The sequence below is a fragment of the Amyelois transitella genome, chromosome 27 (assembly GCF_032362555.1).
Source record: "Amyelois transitella isolate CPQ chromosome 27, ilAmyTran1.1, whole genome shotgun sequence".
In the NCBI taxonomy this organism is placed as follows: domain Eukaryota; kingdom Metazoa; phylum Arthropoda; class Insecta; order Lepidoptera; family Pyralidae; genus Amyelois; species Amyelois transitella.
The window spans coordinates 2,959,456-2,979,505 of record NC_083530.1 but is presented as its reverse complement, the minus strand read 5'-3'; the positions used below and the strand labels follow the sequence as shown (position 1 = coordinate 2,979,505).

Sequence of the window (20,050 nt, the reverse complement as noted above, 5' to 3'; positions counted from 1 at the left end):
TGATGTAACCGGAAAAAAGAAAAAACGTGTGACTAAAAAGAAATAAAATACGAACATACATATATAACTTTGTGAAACATCAGCTCTATTTTCTGTTGAGATACGAATCCAAAACTAATTGACACAGTTCCGCGCTCCACTTTCACAGTTTTAATTATTAAAATAGCTTTGTTACTCTACAGGCTGGCTGAATTATTAAAATTCTTCGCTAGTAAGTGACAAACGGGATTTATGATTTTCATTTCACTTATAGCTGATGGAATACATTTGAGATCTTCGATTTTTTATTCGCTTATTTGTGGAACAGCGAAAAAATAAGTTTAAAAATGTTTAATTGACTGTGACTTTTTGCGAAGTATCTAAATAGATATTTGGAATGAAATAAATAAAACACTTTTTCAATATAGGCGAATATTAAATACTTTATTTAATATAAATCCTAAAATTACCAGAAATGTACAGGAAAATACTGTAAAATTGCATAAAATTATAAAAATCAAACGGTAATTTTTAAAATATCAAAATTGAATCATATTTGGTATCATTTTTAGCGTACAACAATTTCTTTAAATGGTTTTTTTTATGCAGAAAAAGAAGCAGTTGAAAGACAATAAAACTACGTTGTCTTAACTACATTATTCTTAAATAAAATCTTATATTATATAACAAACATTGAAAGAAGAAATGGAATGTTAAAATAAAGTATGAAGATTTAAATATTGAGGTTAACATGAAGTATGGTGACCAAAATAGTATTAGAAAAACGGGACAGTAATCTATAATTTTTATTATAAATAGTTCAATTCATTCAATTGTATTTACTACTCTTTGGTATTCATGAGACATGTCAATCCGATGCTTCAGATGAAGTAAAGTAATCATAGAATAAAAATTGACATATCATTCGTAAAGAATTGACACACCGTACAAGATTACTCTTTGGGTAACTATTAAACGCAATACACTACCCGACTTCATATTTATGAGGTGAATACTCACTAGATTTTAATACACAAAAATGGTCTTTTCTATATCGATGATCAACATTTACTCAGACACACACTGTTAATATTATATCCTTAATAATTAAAATTTTAGGTAAATTCTCATAGTTGGTTCATTGTGAGGTAACATTGTAAGAGCAAGACCAAATTCAAATTTGGCTTCTAACGTACGAACAAAATATCTGTTTTAACCTATAGTTTACATAAACAAATGAAGACTTACAACAAATTCGTCTGCAAATTTTAAATCAGGTGTGACTTCATAAAAACCCGTATTATAGTTCAGTTTTCAGCTTAGAGCTAATTAAAATTGTAAAATAAATATATCCACCTCACCACGCGTATAAGCGAACACCTACAACAAACAACTCACAATCTCAACAAATTGTTGACATACTCCTCATAGATACGAAGCCAGTTCGTCCTGTTGTAATCTCGCGGTGTGGTCACCTTAGTTGGGGACATCTTTGCGTACTTTGTGGCCGCGGAATGACGCTTGTATTTTAGTAGCAGCCTTGTTCAGATCAGGATCAGTCAAGTCGATCTTCTCTACGTCTTCCTGGAAAGGGAAAGTAATGTTGTGTTTAATACTAACTTGTTCCTCAATGTGGACGAAGTCTACCGAATATAGACTTACAAATCTTTTGTAGGTTAAAAGGATAAAATTCTCATTTTAATGGGCATGGCAAAAAAGATATATTAAACTTTAGCTAGCACTTTAAGTCCTGTGTTAGAAATCTTATCGGTTGGAAGCATCTCGTTTCTTTTTAAGTCGCCGGACTACCTCGTCATCGATCTAGAATTAAACTCGGCCCCGCCCTCTGAAAAGGTGCCCGAGGCTCGAATGTCACCACTATCTGTATTTTGTTCCGCGATAATCTATCGCTGTTCGCTTTTTATTATGACGTGAAACGAGACAGCAATAGTTTATGTGTGTGCCATGCTAGATCTGCTGGAGTGGTTGAGTCAGGTTTTTACATGAAAAAAAAAAAAAAAAAAAAAAAATTTTTTACATGAAGGAGTTTCTCCGCGAGGCGGCCATTGTAAAAGGTTGGTCCCGTGCGCCGGCGAATGTGGTGGTAGAGGACGAAACCGAGTGGTTCCGGGGCGCGTTAGCAGAAATCTGCGACGCCTCGATGCCCCGGGCCAGTACTCGTCCTCCCAGAAGGTGGGTGTACTGGTGGTCGCCCGAGCTCTCGCGTCTGCGAGAAGCCTGTTTCAGGGCTAGACGCCAGTACGCCCGATACCGGAGGAGAAGGCGCAGGGACGAGTCCGAAGAGGCCGCCTTGTGCGCGACACTAGTGGAGGCGAAGAGATCGCTGAGGACCGCGATAGCGTCTGCCAAGGAGGCAGCACGCGAGGAGCTGCTGGGTACCTTGGACCGCGATCCTTGGGGGCGCCCGTATCGGCTGGTCCGGAATAAGCTCCGGCCGTATGCGGCCCCCCTGACGCGGACCTTGGATCCGCAGTTCCTCGGTGAGGTGGTGGCCGCTCTGTTCCCGCAGGGAGCGGCCTTTCAGCCCCCCAGTATGGCACCGCCACTGGCGGAAAGAAGCGAGGGCGTGGAGGCGATCCCGGAGGTGACCCGGGATGAGTTTGCTGCAGCCGTTACACGGCTGCGTGCGAAGAACGTCGCCCCGGGTCCTGATGGAGTTCCGGGTCGTGCCCTCGTCCTCGCTCTGGACGTTCTGGGGGAACGGCTGAGGGGGCTGTTCACAGCCTGTTTCGAGCAGGGAAGGTTTCCCGCGGCGTGGAAAGTGGGCCGACTAGTCCTACTGCAGAAGGAGGGACGTCCGGCGGATTCTCCGACCGGGTTCCGTCCCCTCGTCGTGCTCGATGAGGCCGGCAAATTGCTGGAAAGGGTCATTGCTGACCGCCTCGTCGAGCACCTGGAGAGAGTCGGACCGGACCTGGCGGATCGCCAATACGGGTTCCGCCGGAGGCGGTCGACGATTCACGCCGTGCTGAGGGTGAAGTCCTTGGCGCAGGATGCGGTTGCCCAGGGTGAGGTGGTCGTGGCGGTGTCTTTGGACATCGCCAACGCCTTTAACTCCCTCCCCTGGTCTTGCATTGTGGAGGCACTCCGATACCATGGGGTGCCGACCTACCTGCGTCGGGTCATCCAGGACTACCTCTCAGAGAGATGGATAATCTTCCCTGACCGAAACGGTTGGACGAAGAGTTCAATGACGCGCGGTGTTCCACAGGGTTCTGTCTTAGGACCGCTCCTGTGGAACATCGGTTACGATTGGGTGCTGCGGACGGTCACTCTGCCCTGGGTGGAGGTCGTCTGCTACGCGGACGACACACTCGTGACCGCCCGCGGCGCCACATATAGGGAGGCGTCATTGCTCGCCACTGCGGGAGTCGCTGAAGTGGTGCGCCGGATCCGTCGACTGGGTCTAGAGGTGGCTCTCCACAAATCCGAGGCGCTGTGCTTCCATGGCCCTCGGAGGAAGCCGCCTGCAGACGCCAGTCTGACGGTTGGAGGTGTTTCAATTGCCATCAAGCAATCGATGCGCTACCTGGGCATCGTTCTTGATGGCAGATGGAACTTCGGCGCCCACTTCGCGGAATTAGCGCCGCGCGTGACGACGGCGGCCGGAGCGCTGACTCGGCTCATGCCGAATCTGGGAGGTCCAGAAGCGTCCTGCAGGCGCTTGTACATGGGGGTCGTGCGATCAATAGCCCTTTACGGGGCCCCCGTATGGGCGGATGCGCTCTCTCGCCAAAACCTCGCTTCCCTGCGGAGGCCACAGAGGCTGATGGCGACGAGAGCCGCAAGGGGATATCGCACGATCTCCTTTGAGGCAGCGTCTGTGCTGGCCGGTTCCATTCCCTGGGACCTAGAGGCGAAAACCCTCGCGTCGCTGTTCTTCTGGCGCGAGGAGGCCGTGGCCCAGGGTCACCGGTTAGCACCGAGGGAGATCGCAGGACGCCGCAATGAGCTGTGTCAGCGCTCCATTGAAGAGTGGTCCCAAAGGCTGGAGCAGCCGACTGCTGGGCGTAGAACCGTCGAGGCGGTCCGTCCGGTGTTGGGACAGTGGTTGGCGAGGCAGCACGGTAGCCTGACTTACCGTCTGACCCAGATGCTCTCCGGACATGGTTGTTTCGGAGGGTATCTGTGTCTGATCGGTCGGGAGCCGTCTGCTGTCTGCCACCACTGTGACGGATGTGCTGACGAGGACGCCCAGCACACCTTGGAGGTTTGCCCAGCCTGGGACCAAGACCGCGCGGAGCTTCGCGCGGTCGTGGGGGACGACCTTTCTCTGCCGGCTGTCGTGAGACAGATGGTCGACAGCGAGAGGTCGTGGACAGCAGTGCAGACCTTTGCGGAGAGCGTCATGCTCCGCAAAGAGGCGGCGGAAAGGGTGAGAGAGGACACGTCCGACCTCCCCATACGCCGCCGGCGCACTGGGCGCAGGAGGCGGGCATACGCCCTGCACCTGCTGCCCCCACAATAAGGGCCGGTCGGGCGGCGGAAACGGGATTCCGCTGCCTGGCGAAACGGCCCTGGGTCGAAGGCGCGCTTGTGCCAGGCGCGCCCTCCCCTAGCGGGTAGAATTGAAGGCCGACGGGTCACCCCGCTGGCCGCTCAGTGGAGAGCGGCCGAGCCGAGGCCGCCGTGGAAGCGGCCGCCGCGTCAGGAGTATGAGCGAGGGCAGCTCACACTCCTGGCAACGAAGCGGTAGGCGATGGCACCGTGTGGTTTTAGTGGGTTCAAGCCCCACATAACCCGACCGACTTCCCGTAGCCGGCCGGGTAGACGAAGGTCTTTCCACACGTTAAAAAAAAAAAAAAAAAAAAAAGGTTTTTACATGAAGCAACTCCTTCTGATCTCCGCAACATTTGCAGGGGAATTTAACACAACTAACTAACTTAACTATGCCGTCAAAACTAACCTTCACATTCAGGCAGCTGGATATATAACCAAAATGATGTCATCTTCATGGTTATATATCCAGCTGCCTGATGATGATGATGATGTCATCATCATGGTTATATATATATAGCTGCCTGAATGTGCAGGTTTGTTTTGACTGCATAGTTTAGTTAGTTAGTTAGTTACCTTATCTTGTTGCTCCTTATCCTTCTCCGCCTGGGTTTGCTTGCGTGCCTGGTGGCCCCTGAAAGATGCCTGGATCTTGGTCGCGGCATGACACAGATCTGTAACCAAATGAGAATGTTTTTTAGTTATTTGACGAGAGAAGACACGATGAGGACTTGTAGAATTAGGAATTTAAGTCTTCTCATATAACCATCATCAATTGGCGTTAGTACAGTCAACGCTAAAATACTTGGGATTATTCTTTTTGGCGGACTTTTCCGATCACATGCAAAGGTATGTTGTTATCCATCTTTCTTTGCAAGCTCAACAATAAATTAAATAAAAGGTATCTCGTAACCGGAGAGTGAATTATCTGGCTCAGTGAATCAACATTGCCATTCAAAATGGCAATGCTGCCAGCCTTCTGGGCACACTCCCGCAAGTTGATGCTATGCAGGGACTTTACAATTTATAAATTTAATTTCAGTTTGTAATCATCAATTTTTTTTTAAATAGTTTTAGTTATATCTGATTGTACCTTTAGTTCAAAATTACAAGTCAAAAGTGAATTAAAAAAATAAAAGTATAAATTAATATAAGCACCACACTCAATTACCCCTAAATAGTTCCTCCCCGTGACATCCCCTAACTATGATAAATGGTCCGATTGGCAGCGCTAAGCCATAAGTCAGCTGCTACAAGACAAATGGTTCTAGCTGATTTTGGAGGCCATTTCGGGTTTACCCACCGGTGAAAAAAGATGGATGTTAATTTCAACTTTTAGTATAGGTAGTATATATATAAACTTTTAGTATATATATGCGCCGTGTGGTTCCCGGCACCAATAAAAAAAAAGAATAGGACCACTCCATCTCTTTCCCATGGATGTCGTAAAAGGCGACTATAGACTATATAGACTTTATGATATGTATGTATGTATGGTATGGAGTATATAATATATCATGTGTTTATTCTTTATGGAGTAGACCGAGCCAACAGTTTCGCAAACATTGAAAGGCCACGTGGCGTAATGACGGAATTAAGATTCAGTTAGAAAAAACCCATAGACTAAAAGAATACAAAGTTTACTGGTCTCTCCCTTGACTAACTTTTACAATCTGCACGGAACGAGCAGCACTTGGGTCTGGAACCCAATTTTTTTGGTTTTTTGCTGCAGTAAGTATAAGTGTGTCAATATCCTTAAAAAATTACGTCATAAAAACTTCAACAGAAAAGAAGCAATATCGATTCCGTACTCGTAACAATCGTATAAAACTGTAATCGATTTCGCATTCAAACAAAGGGTAAAGGGGACAGTGAATGACTATTTCATTGGTGATTTAACTACTCCACTTTTTATAGGATTCAGGTCTTTATCCGTGAGACGATAAGAATCAATTTAGCATTTGATTTTTGTCAGGGCAAGCTAGGTTATGGGTGATTTGTGATAGGATATCTTTTTTTTATTGAAATAAGTCACCTACAGAATGACTTGGATATTATTTCAAGAGTACCTACCTATTATCGTTAAATTTTCATTTTATTATATTCTTTTTTGTACTGGTGCCAGGAACCACACGGCACGTTAAAATTCTCTTCTATTTAAATAGAAAATATTGGAAAGTACAAATGTTATGGTACACCAACATAGTAAAAACAAACATTCATTCCGTCATAATGCATAACGAAATATTTGCAACAATGAGAAACATTTCAATTACCTACTGGTATAGCAAAACAGTGCTGTAAATTCAGCTGCTTGAATTCCTAGACGAATGAAATACCTGGCCGCGTTGAAAGCAAGACGAATAGCTTGGATCTAGCCCAAGTTGGCTTAGCATAAATTCAAGTCTAGCGAGTCCGTTATGAATTGGAGAAAACTTAGAATAATTTAGATACATACATATCACGCCTTTCTTTTGTACATACATACATAAAATCACGCCTCTTTCCCGGAGGGGTAGGCAGAGACTACCTCTTTCCACTTGCCACGATCCCTGCATATTTCCTTCGCTTCATCCACATTCATAACTCTCTTCATGCAAGCTCGGCGGTTTCGGGTACTTTTGACCTGACCCTTTACCAGGACGTCCTTAATTTGATCAAGATCCTTTCTTTTGTATTAACAGATATTCATCCTAATGATTATAAACTACAAAAGGAGCCTCTTTTGGCGTTTATAAATCATTGTTACATTTTAACCGTTGGATCAATGAATGTAACTAATTATCTTCCTTATTGCGAATGTCTTTCTTAGTATGGTAGTTATGAATTGGAGAAACGTGTGCTTTGGTTTGTGTTACTATTTAAATTTTAATGTTGAAAAGATTGATAGGCCTCGTTCTATTTCAATCTCAAGTCTATCATTAAACCAAACACGTGGCTTATCAGTCTTTTCAAGACTGCTGCCGCTGTCTTCCCCGCAAGGGATATAGACGCGATTATACGTAAGTACCCGAAACCGCCGAGCTTGTATGAAGAGAGTTATGAATGTGGACGAAGCGAAAGAAGTATGCAGAGATCGTGGCAAGTGGAAAGAGGTAGTCTCTGCCTACCCCTCCGGGAAAGAGGCGTGATTTTATGTATGTATGTATGTATGTTTAGGTGCGGTCGAGTAGTTGAAAAAATATATAATATATATAATCATGTTTTTGTCCCTTACGGGGTAGACAGAGCCAACAGTCTCGCAAAGCCCACGTTTTTTTAACTGCATGGCCTAATGTCGTTCCCATGAACCAAGTTAATTAGCCTCGTGGTATTTGAAGTATTATAGTTGGAAGATCACTTCGTCTCAGTCGAGAAAAACCTGGTTTACACAACCCAATATCGTCACAGAGAACCCTTGGCTCTCCTCTTCAGAGACGTGAGGATGCAACCAACAATTACTTACTTTTATTGTTTATTATACTGCATCCTCAATGCTTTTTATGTGCGCTACCTTTTTAATTATGGATTTTCCATTATCTTTTGGTTGACTGGAAGAAATCCCATTGGGGATAAGTCCGCCATTGTACATATTCTTCTAAATCCAATAACTGTTTTGTGATTTGTTATATTTATTTTTATGGGCAATAAAGAGTTTACAAACAAAAAAACAAACAAACTTATGTTAATAGCATGATGAAGCAATCCAGAATACATTATGAATGAAATGGTGAGAGATAACAGATAGAAATCTGTCTTAGCAACAGATTGAATCTGAATTAGATTGGAACTCCTTTGGGACCAATATAAATCCTGCGAAAATTTTCACGAAAGCAATACAGTGTTGGGGTTTTATCGATCATGAATTTTTATAAGTCGTTAGCGGACGCGGCGAATTGAAAAGTGGTCGGATGTTTAAAAATAGAAAAGGTACAGATATATAATATTTCCTGAAAACAATTGGATAAGTTGTTCTGAACTCTTGTACGGAGACGCGTTGTGTTTTCACTATTCTGGAGAGCAGCCTGGTGTATGCTTAAAAATAAAACTTGCAAATTGTTTGCATCAAGTATCAAGTTTATTAAAATTTTGATAGCTTTTTCTGATTTAAAAGTTAAACTTTTCCTAAAAAATGCATCGTTAACTTCATCATTTAATGTAAATAAATAAATAAATGCGATTATGATTAAATTAACAATGGTGTCATTTTCTGATGCTCAGAACCGTATTCTCACCAGGGACATAGGAAACAGAAAGTAATTATAGTTGTAATCCATTAAGCGCCATTTTTGTACCGTCGTTATTTTGTATCGTCGGTTGTTACGTGAAATGAACTGTAGAAGAGTGTTTCGAATTTTTAAACATTTGTGTTTTTTATGTGAAATTTATTTCAATTCACGTTATTTTTTATTATTGTTGCCATGATTTTTTGTCATCTTATGTCTAAGTTAAAATATTAATAAATACTTAAAAATTAAAACAGATATTTTTGAATGTTAAAGGAAATGTTGTTTTTGTGATAGTAATTTCAGATACTATTTACTTAACAGATTAAAAAAGTAACAAATTCATTGTCATCAACAAACATCCTCTATTATTCACAGTAATTCAAGCCTCAAACAAACCGCCATTTTGCCATTGACGGCTTTTACAAAATGGCGGACAATACCACGCGTTCATAAATCAGCACACAATACGTTCATTCTCCATTTGATACGAATATATCTGGCGTTTATACTCGTTTGTACGAAAATATATTACAATGTGGGATACTGACAATATCTTTATGAATTTTTCGGAGTAAGCCAATTGATTTCTTGCAGAATCATCTCTGATTCCAGTAGGCGTAATATTTTGTAAATAATTATAAGTATAGTAAGTAAGTAAGTAAGTAAGTATTTATGTCGTGGTAACTCTAGAGCCGATGAACTGATAAAGTGTAGGTTTAAAGCTAATTCCAGGTGGGTACCTGAAATTTTGCTGAAATAGGTCGCCAAGAGTAGGCAGCCATTAAACAGTATCTACTCCTGATTGGCCATTAGTTGTTATAGGTATCTTTAGTAATGGAGCTTGCGATGTTGGCAGGACCAAAGTAAACAACTTTCTAGAAGATTCGGTTCGCCGGGTAGCGATTGAGCGACAAAAGTTAGAATAATTTAGACACATACATACATATCACGCCTCTCTTTTGTATTAACAGAAATTAATCCTAATGATTATAAACTACAACAATTGTAACAATGATTTATAAACGCCAAAAGAGTGAGCCTCTTTTGGCGGATATAAATCATTGTTACAGTTTAACCGTTGGACCAATGAATGTAACTTATTATCTTCCTTATTTCGAATGTCTTTCTTTGTAAGTACGAAATGGGAGATGTTAGGAGTACCCGTAATCGTCGAATATGTATGAAAAGAGTAATGAGTGTGGAGGAAGCGGGAGAGGTCTGTAAGGATCGTAGCAAGTGGTAATCCATAGTATCAGCCTACCCCAATGAGAAACAGATGTAATAGTATGTAAATATGTGTATTTTACGAGTAGATCAAACGAAAAGCGAAATCATAAGCTACTTCATAAATTTGGGCCGAATACATAATGTTTAATAAAATATTTTATTAATATCTTGCAATGAGGAGCCGGGAGCAGGAAAATTAATTAGATATATCTAATTTGAAGTCCGTTGAGGAAAAGATTCCAGCAATACGCTATAAGTCGGACAGCTGCCCGTTACGGGAGCATTCCAACAAAATGAGAACGACTTGGGGAAAACATCCTACACATTATCTCGGGAAATAACGGTATTTATAATTACTTAGAATTTTCAGTGAGAAATTTGTTAAGACTCTCTTTTATGGTTCTCTCGGAGGCAATTTTAGGTTATCATGTTTGGTTAGAGCGGGGTTTTTTATAAAGAAACCTTTAAATCTATACTAATATTATAAAGCTGAAGAGTTTGTTTGTTTGTTTGAACGCGCTAATCTCAGGAACTACTCGTTCGAATTGAAAAATTATTTTTGCGTTGAATAGACCATTTATCGAGGAAGGCTTTAGGCTATATAACATCACGCTGCAACTATATGGAGCAAAGAAAAAATGGAAAATGTGAAAAAAAAAACGGGGACCATTATTCATCCTTGAGGGCTTCAATGATGCCCAAAATAACTATTCCAAGCGGACGAAGTCGCGGGCACAGCTAGTTTTAAATATTCGGCTTGGTTTTACGACGGGAACGCTATTTGTACCTTATCCACCTGACGTTAGATCCAGTTTCTATTCCTAGGTCTGAGGAAAGGAACTATAGGTTTAAACACATTCAGAAGTAAGTTGGGTTTACACGGAGCCACTGACCTCCGTTACACCGTCTGACCTCCAATACCTTGCAGGCGAACCTTACCCACATGGGCTCATCATACATATCCAGTTGTCGGAATATGCAGGTTTCCTCTCTATAAGTATTTTCTCTTATCATTATACTAGTTGTGCTCGCGACTTCGTCCGCGTGGAATAGTTATTTTGGGCATCATTGAAGCCCTCAAAGATGAATAATAACCGCCGTTTTTTTAATTTTGCCTTATTTATTAGCTTCTAATAATTGCAGCGTGATGTTAAGCCTAAAGCTTTCTTCCTGTTCTACACGCAGACACCGCCGTATAAAGTTTTGTTAATATCCAAAAAGTAGAAAAACAAGTTAACCAATGTTACTCGCTCCAAACTAGCAATATAATAAATTTTTCATGGTTCCTATTAATGAATTGCCAATATGAATAGTCACTTAGAATGAAAAATCTATCAATCCACCAACAGGACTGACAGAGCCGATGGAACCAGTGATGAAAACGATAAATCATCGCAGAAGCTATTTATAACAACCCTTTCAAGCGCAAATAAAGATAGTATAGATGAGTAACGGTCAAGAGAGGACATATCGTCCCATTACTGCAAAAACCAATTAAAGTCACTTTTTGTCAAAACTGAGTTAAGTGCACTTTCACAATCTCCTTTTCAAGCTCTATACGCTGGTAAAACCCGTTTTTTGATATGACGCTTCATTCCTGATTTAGCTTTTCGCTAAGATATCTTACAATGTAATTTTGAAAATATTGTACAGTAAAACAGTAATGTGTAGTGGTTAAATAAAATGTTTAAATAAAATTTACAGAAAAGATCAGTAATCGTATTTTCAATGGTTTTGGCATGCTAAATTTTGTCAAAAAAATTTATTCAAGTACTGCAAAAATATACTTAACAATACTAGCACGCTTTTAGCAGTTACTTGTTAGATAAAATTCTCTCTGTTACCTACTTACGAAATATTTAAAAATCTGTTAGTCCTTTTTACTGATTCATATTTCCCTCGTAAATAGATATTATCTACAAGAAAAATATAATAAAGTAGTTTTGTTGGCTTTACTTGTAAGCTTTGAACTTTGATTTCATTCAGCCCGTCAGCAAAAACCGTGTAAGTCGCGTTTCAACCGTCACTCTTACTGTGCGTCTGCGTTGAATCGTTAAATTTGCTGTTTCGTGTGTATAATTTTAAAGTAATGAGTTCGAGATCTAGAAAAATGTTAAACCTTGTATGTGGAGAAAGTAATAATACGAAAAAAGCGGGTAAGTAAAATCATTATGTAATTAATTTTAGGCTAGATTTTTGTAAAAATGATTTTGTTACCTACTTAGTTGAAAATTGAAACGGAATGTATTATTATGATCTATATTTTGATTGTATTACACCTAACTATAGCACAATATTATAATACGCATGTAGATACTTTACCGATTATTTCTGACGATAAATATTTTTTCATCTACTAAGATAAATACCTACTGACGTGCGATCTGGGATGGCGGGAAGGCTTATTTTGTTTGTTTAATCATACTAATATTATAAAGCTGAAGAGATTGTTTCTTTGTTTGTTTGTTTGAACGCGATAATCTCAGGAACTAATCCTATTACGGTGCACACATTTGCACAGCTAGTTAACAATATTTTACAACAGTTTTTATATCTACTAACATAAGAATGTGCATGTGATGATGATCGTTTATTTTCAGGTGACTATAAAAATACCTACCCAGTCAGTGTAAATGCGGAAGAATCTAGCCCATCGGAGTTGACCGTAAATGCTCGTAGAAGTGCTTATGGCCAAAAATTACATGTCTAGCTACCATTTGATATATGTTACTATGCTATTTATTTGCTAATTAAAGATATTTAAATGAATGTCTATAGTTGTTTTGAAAGTGAATTTATATGTGTACATCATTTTTAGGGTTCCGTACCAAAAGGGTAAAACGGGACCGTATTACTAAACCTCCGCTATCCGTCTGTCTGTCTATCCATCTGGGGTGACAGGAGAGGTTATGCATCATCTCCCCTGTCACTCCTTTTCTACTTTACCTCGCCTTTTAGGCTTTAGACGACTCGTAGTCTTTTCATATCTAAATCGGTTCATTCATTTTATGTATTGAATAGAATATTTGCAAGTTCTGAAAGTATTCTGGAAATCCGTAAGGTTAGCCCGAGCTAAAACTATAACCAGAGAGCTGACTAGGATCAGATACCAGGATGGTAGCGTTGTGAAAGGAGAACAATGTGTGTTAAGATATGGAAGGAGTATTTTGAAAGTTTATTTGAAAAAAAGGAAGGAAATATTAAAAAATTATGTTATAGCGAAGAAAAAGAGAATGAGATGGAAGGCGAAATTGAAATGTTCGAAATTGTGAAAGCACTTAAGAGTATGAAAGCGGGTAAGGCTGCTGGGTATGTCTGGAGTGTCGGTCGAGATGCTAAAAGCAGGACAAGGCGTATTAGCTAGTCAGTTGTACTGCCTTTTCAATTTGTGTTGGAGAAGCGGCCGAGGACCCATTTATGGATAGTTGTTTGACAGATTTGAAAGAGTCTGAAAGTGGATTAAGGATGAATGAGTTACTCGTCAAATGTCTGCTCTATACCGACGATCAGGTTATACTGGCGTCATCAGCGGAGGAGTTACAGGAGATGGTAAACTGTATGCATGAAGCTTTGAAAGAGAAAATAATGAAAGTGAACGAAAGTAAAACTAAAACACTGGTTTTTTGAAATGGAGAAAGAAATGACAGCATGTAATATTTTGATTGGAGGAGTTAAAATTGAGCAATTGAAAGAGTTTGTATAAATAGGTTCAAAGTTTACATCAGATGGCAAGTGTGATAGTGATATTGAAAGGAGAGTGAACGCGGGGAACATGGTGAATGGAGCTTTGCATGCCTTTATGAGCAGTCAGAAACTATCCAAAAAGGCTCGACTGGCTGTGCATAGGGGCGTGTTGGTCCCGACATTAATGTATGGGAGGGAAAGTTGGGTATGGCAAAAGAAGCACGAAAGCAGAATAAATGCAGTGGAAATGAGAGCGTTAAGATGTATGATCGGTGTGAAATTGAGTGACCGGATAAGGAACAGCGTGATAAGTGAATGTTGTGATGTGAAGATGTAGTTACAGGAATAGAAAAGGGTATGATAAGATGGTTTGGCCATGTGGAGAGGATGAATGAAAGCAGGTTGACTAAGTAGATATACAAGGAGAGTGTGAAGGAAAAGACCTAGACAAACGTATATTGATCAAATTAAGGACGTCCTGGTAAAGGGTCAGGTCAAGAGTACCCGAAACCGCCGAGCTTGCATGAAGAGAGTTATGAATGTGGATGAAGCGAAGGAAGTGTGCAGAGATCGTGGCAAGTGGAAAGGGATAGTCTCTGCTTACCCCTCCGGGAAAGAGGCGTGATTTTATGTATGTATGCATGTATGTATTTGCAAGTTAGCAGAGAACAACTACTTATGCACATTTTATATTTCAGATGATAACAGTAGAGGATCTTCAGACCTAAACGAATCAGCCACTAAAACCGCAGACTTTTTGTATGACGTTATTATTTGATTTTGGTTATGTTAAATTTTAACAACATTGATGATGATGATTGTACTATTTGGTATTGTTTTTATACATAATAAAGTATTAAAGCCGACAAAATTGTGTTTTAAACTCGTTTTACCAACATATTTGTAACATTTTAGTGAGTTATGGGATATTTTAATATTAAATTAAAAGCAACTAACCCAATATTAAGTAATATTTAGGGCACTTAAGTAGTAAAGTTAAAAAATCTTTACAGTAAAAACCATTTATTTGCACCACCTCTCGCCCTAATTCCTTAATTTATTCTAGTATTTCGAGGATTTGCTTTTATTGTACTAATTACCTTTAAAGCTTAATAAATAAGTATTAAAAATACATGAACAGATTCTTGAAAGGTTACAATCTTAATAGTGATTTGACAGTGCAAACCTTTAAACGTCAATTTCTCGAAACTTAATGTCATGCACTTAGTTGGTTTTTGCAGTAAGGGGACGATATATATATATATATACGTGTACATTTATATGTAAAAAAGAAACGAAATAGAATAAAGGTTATTTATTCAAAATTTCAGCAAACTAAGGGATAGGCTTATAAACTTGGGATTCTTGGATTGGATTCTTGGATTGGGATAGGCTAGTAACCTGTCACTAAATTAATCTCAATTCTATCATTAAGCCTAACAGCTAAACGTGGCCTGTCAGTCTTTCAAGACTGCTTGCTCTGTCTACCCCGCAAGGAATATAGAAGTGGTTATATGAATGAATGAATTTTATCAAATCGATCCAGCGATTTTGTCGTAAAAGCGTGATAGGCAGCCAGAGGTCCGCATTTAAAATTTTAGTGTGCATTCAAATTCTTTATTAAGTTACAATGTTGGATACTCGTACGGATTGTATCTTATGGTTTTATTTTATGATGTAGTACTCAAAAAATAGGTAGTTTTATACATTTTAAGTCAACATGGCAGTGCTTTGATAATTAAAATTCTTTATTTTTTCTTTATTCTCTTAAAAATATAAGTTGATCCTTGCTTATAATCTCAATACATAATATTAATCTTTAGTTTTGATAGATTTTCACATAAATACCATTCAAGCTATCAGCGTTTATGAAATGACTAAAATAAAAATATATTTTTTTTAAATCAGATTAAATACAGTTGTATCTTATAGAGTGTCACATCTGGACTCTCATTATTTTGAATCTTAAGCCTACCCGGGTACTGGAGAGTGAAATTGGCAGCGATCCACAGGTTGCGTGGGTATCGATTTACTTATAATAGGCCAGTCGGGTATTTATAAAGGCCTTTGCATATAAGATTTTGCACAGGAATCACTTCTAGGGGAATAAGCTAAGTTTTCTGTTTGGTCAGCTGGTAGACTGGTAGAGAATGCCAAGCGGCGTTAAGTCCGCCCTTTGTTCAATTTTGCGCAGTAAATTTAAATAAATGAGTAGGAGAACAAACATTATTTCGTGGCGTATATGGTCACACATCTGTGTGAATTATTTTATTTATAGTTTTTATTTTGTAAATTAAAAATAACACTAAAAATATTGATTACAAAACGGTACTAAAAATATGTTTCGCCTTTTACATAATACTTTACTTTTCCGTGGAGCATCTTTCCCGTGGGAATTCTCAAAGGAAAAGAGGCAATTACTCCGAAGGGACTTGTCACTATATTCACAATTATGGAATTTATTTTTATTATACAAACATAATCTAGTGAAAATGCCGTGTGATTTCCTGCACTTGCAAATAGTACCTACCACTTCATCTATTCTATGTTCATGTTAGTATAGAAATATGGATAGTGTTTCTTGAACTTTGATAATATAAACTTTGCCATTCCAACTAAGAGGTCACCATCATAAAGGTAGATTGGCACAAAGGTCAACCTTTGCCAGCTATATAGAGCTATCATTATGTAGAAAGTGCGCAAACTGACTGCAAACTACATCGTTAGCATTTTAGCATCCAAATCTTATGTCTATTTCGTAATGTTCGCCGTGTGGTTCCCGGCACTAGAGAATAGGACAACGCCTTCTCTGTTCCATGGATGTCGTAAATGGCGACTAAGGGATATGCTACTAAAATTGGGATTCTTCTTTAACGCGATTGACTAGCAACCTGTCTCTATTTGAATATCAATTCCATATTTAAGCCATACAGTTGAGCGTGGCCTAACGGTCTTTTTGGAACTGTTGGCTCTGTCTATCCCGCAAGGGATATAGACGTGACCATATGTATGTATGTATAGCATAGCTGAGCGCGGCCTATCGGTCTTTCGGCACTGTTGGCTCTGTCTACCCCGAAGTGGATGTCGACGTGATTATATGTAAGTTGTTTATCATTGCATGTGACATACTTTTTCCAGTTCTCGTTTGGAAAACTATGCGTACTTTTCTTGCAAATACTTCCTCTTTGGCGGGCGACCTTTGAGACCGTTGACAGGCCTTATTCAGAATAACTACGAGGTATAACTACACGTAAATTGGAGCCCTCATTTCCGATTGTTAACTTTGATCCCATTATTTGTGATTTTTTAGAAAGAACACGAAGCAATATTTGTTATTTAATATTTGCTGGGTTTACCTAATTTTTCCTTTTACAATATCCACGGGAAAGAGATGGAGTGGTCCTATCCTTTTTTATTTATTGGCAATGAATGAAAATAAATGAATACCGTGTTCATTCATTCAAACATTCAAACGCCAAGAGATTAAATGATAGTAGAAAAAGTGTTTTGACCCTCAGTTATTTAGTTATCCCTTGACCGTCTTTGTGAAGGTTTCATTACCATATAGTAGCTAGATTTGCAGTGATAACCAACACGCTATGTTTCGGGTCAAAACATACTTTGTTACTAACATAATTTCTATACGTCAAAATATAATGTATAAGGATTTTATAGTTCATTCTTCTTCCTGGGTTTAGTTTCAGCTGCATTCTGACTACTCTGGAGACGAGCCTTATGCTTTTGACCAAGGATCCTATATTGGGTGAGTTAGATTTTTACACGAAACGACTCCCATCAGACCTCCGTAACCTTTGCAGGAGAACCTGACCCGTACGTGTCCAGTTGCCTGAATGTGCAGGTTTCCTCACGATGTTTTCCCTCACCGTAAGAGCATTGGTTAGTTACAATTAATGAACATAACTTCGAGTCATTGGTACATGGCCGAGGCGGGATTCGAACCTGTGCCTTTCTGCGCATCACGCATTTGACCAGGCACCTTACCAATTCGACCACCAACGCTCGCAGAGGCTTATACAAACGTATCTTGATCAAATTAAGGACGACTTGGCAAGAGATCAGGTCAAGAGTACACGGAAGAAGCATACATACATCGTATGAAAAGGGAGTAGTCAAGTGTAAAGATGTAGTCTCTGCTTAACTCTCCGAGAAAAATACGTAATTTTATGTGTGCAATTCATTGGAAAAAAAAAACACAATTCGACATTCAAGAATCTTGCATGGGAACCTAACCCATAATAAAAATAAAATAAAATCCATTTATTTCAGGCTACTGATAGGCCCATAATACAAGAGAAAAGACAAAATCATCCATATTCACATTAAAATCAATCAAGTTATGTACTCCATTTTAAATCAAATTAATTCACTGGCATCAAAATTTCATTTAGTCAAAATGAATTAATCCATTATACTCGTAATCTAAAAAATAATAATAATAAATAATGCATCAAGGTTAGTAGGTAGTTTACGAAAAAATATAAAAGAAAATTATATATTAAATCTTCATAGTGTCAACCCTACATTATTTTGCGTACAGGTGGAGCGCTAAGTCGCATCCATCCATCTTACTTACCGTCGCCTGTTCCTTTATATTTCTCCATTATTCTTATTTTAGCCCATTTTAGTTTCTTAGTAAAGTAAATAGCAAATAAAATTTTTTTACGAACATCACTACTATTTCATCCTAATAAAATAAGTGCGAAAGTAAGTTTCTTTGTTTGTTGTTTCTTCACGCGTTTACTACTAAACCAATATTCTTCACATTTCGCATAATATATAATTGAGGGTCTGGAAAAAGATGATTTATTATTTATTTCTTTATTTCAAACATCAGCAGCCATTAATCTACGATACTTAATCTAGTCACACGCATTTCAGGCCATAGTCCAGGAGTACTTTTCACGCAGGCGGTTTATAGTAAGTAGTACTAATATTTTAAATGGGAATGTATGTGAGTATGTCAGGATGTCAGTATGGATGTAAGTTACTCTTTCACGCAAAATCTACTGAACCGATTACGATGAAATTTGGTATGTAGATAGCTGAAGGCCCAGAATAACATTTAGGCTTCTTTATCCCGGAGTTCCCGCGGTATTGTTACGTTATGATTGGGTCTCCACGTGGACGAAGTCGCGGGCGGCCTCTAGTCTAATATAAAAGAGAAATGTGACTAATTGACTGACTGACATGTCAACGCACAGCCCAAATCACTACTAGGCCTAAGGATTTGAAATTTGGCACGTAAGTTCCATATGTAGTCCAAGGCCGCTCTAAGAGAGGATTCCCCGAAATTTTCACAAGAACTGGAATAACCGGGATATGGGATATGGAACCGGAATATACTCGTTTTACACGCGATCAGAGTCGGGGACTTTTTCTGGTATATTAGGAACAGCAAATAAAAAGAAGTGCCGTGTGGTTCTCGGCACCAATGAAAAAAAATAATAGGACCACTCCATTTCTTTCCCGTGGATGTCATAAAAGGCGACTAAGGGATAGGCTTACAAACTTGGGATTCTTTTTTAGGTGATGGGCTAGCAACCTGTCACTATTTGAATCTCAATTCTATGATTAAGCCAAATAGCTGAACGTGGCCATTCAGGCTTTTCAAGACTGTTGGCTCTGTCTACGCCGCAAGGGATATAGACGTGACCATATGTACGTATGTATAGCAAAAAAAAAGATATAAGCAAAATGTAAGGTCGTAAAACTCTTAATCCCTTAACTATAACGCATGCAACTCCTCGGAAGTAAGGCGTGGAACGTATAATCAATCTTACTTATTCTTAATACATACATAAAATCACGCCTCTTTCCCGGAGGGGTAGGCAGAGACTACCTGTTTTACTTATTCTTCCCTACTTATATCCTAGTTTGAATTATTATTATTATGAATACACTTTGCGAATATTTTCCCATGAAATGTAAGGTCTGATTAATATAATTGTATGAGGATAAAACTTGAGATATTGCATGTAGCCGATGGGCTAATGACCTTCTAGTCTTTTCAAGACTGTTGGCTCTGTATACCCCGCAAGGGATATAGACGTGATCATGTGTTTGTATTTATGTAATTACATATAGGGTATTTTTATACCGATTTTTCCACGGGAGCCAAGTTCCGGGGCGCAGCTAATTACGATATAAAAAGCTTTTAATCATTCTGCTTAAATAAGCGTTTCTTGCTAATATTTTTGCCCAAATCAAATGAGCAATGAACAAAAAATGGCTGACTTTAAAATATACCCTCATATTTATCACGGTGCGACCCAAACATGAGTGGTGGCTTAAATCATTTCCGTGGAAGGCTGGACATTTTGAAATATGAAATTAGGAAATTTTTTTTTATTTCAAATCTTATTAATTGTCAGATTTTTTTTATAATAGTTGTATATATATAACATTGCTGTGAT

General features: G+C 39.2%; 1 protein-coding gene and 1 long non-coding RNA gene across 3 annotated transcripts in view; one reads left to right on the top strand and one right to left on the bottom strand.

Moving 5' to 3' along the window:
• Window positions 1-548: 548 nt before the first annotated feature.
• LOC106140467 (sperm surface protein Sp17) overlaps window positions 549-20,050 on the bottom strand; it is a 103,945-nt gene continuing 84,443 nt past the window's right edge. For both annotated transcript variants that reach the window (XM_060952006.1, XM_060952007.1), the window contains 2 exons: window positions 5,074-5,171; window positions 549-1,563 (listed from right to left, as the gene is read on the bottom strand). In XM_060952006.1, the coding sequence (XP_060807989.1) occupies window positions 1,456-1,563; window positions 5,074-5,171 (206 nt within the window). In that variant the 3' untranslated portion in view covers window positions 549-1,455. The remainder of the gene's footprint in view (window positions 1,564-5,073; window positions 5,172-20,050) is intronic.
• On the top strand, window positions 11,727-14,860 carry LOC132903519 (uncharacterized). Its single transcript, XR_009657433.1, has 3 exons — window positions 11,727-12,088; window positions 12,533-12,597; window positions 14,315-14,860. It is a non-coding gene; the product is annotated as an uncharacterized LOC132903519 (long non-coding RNA).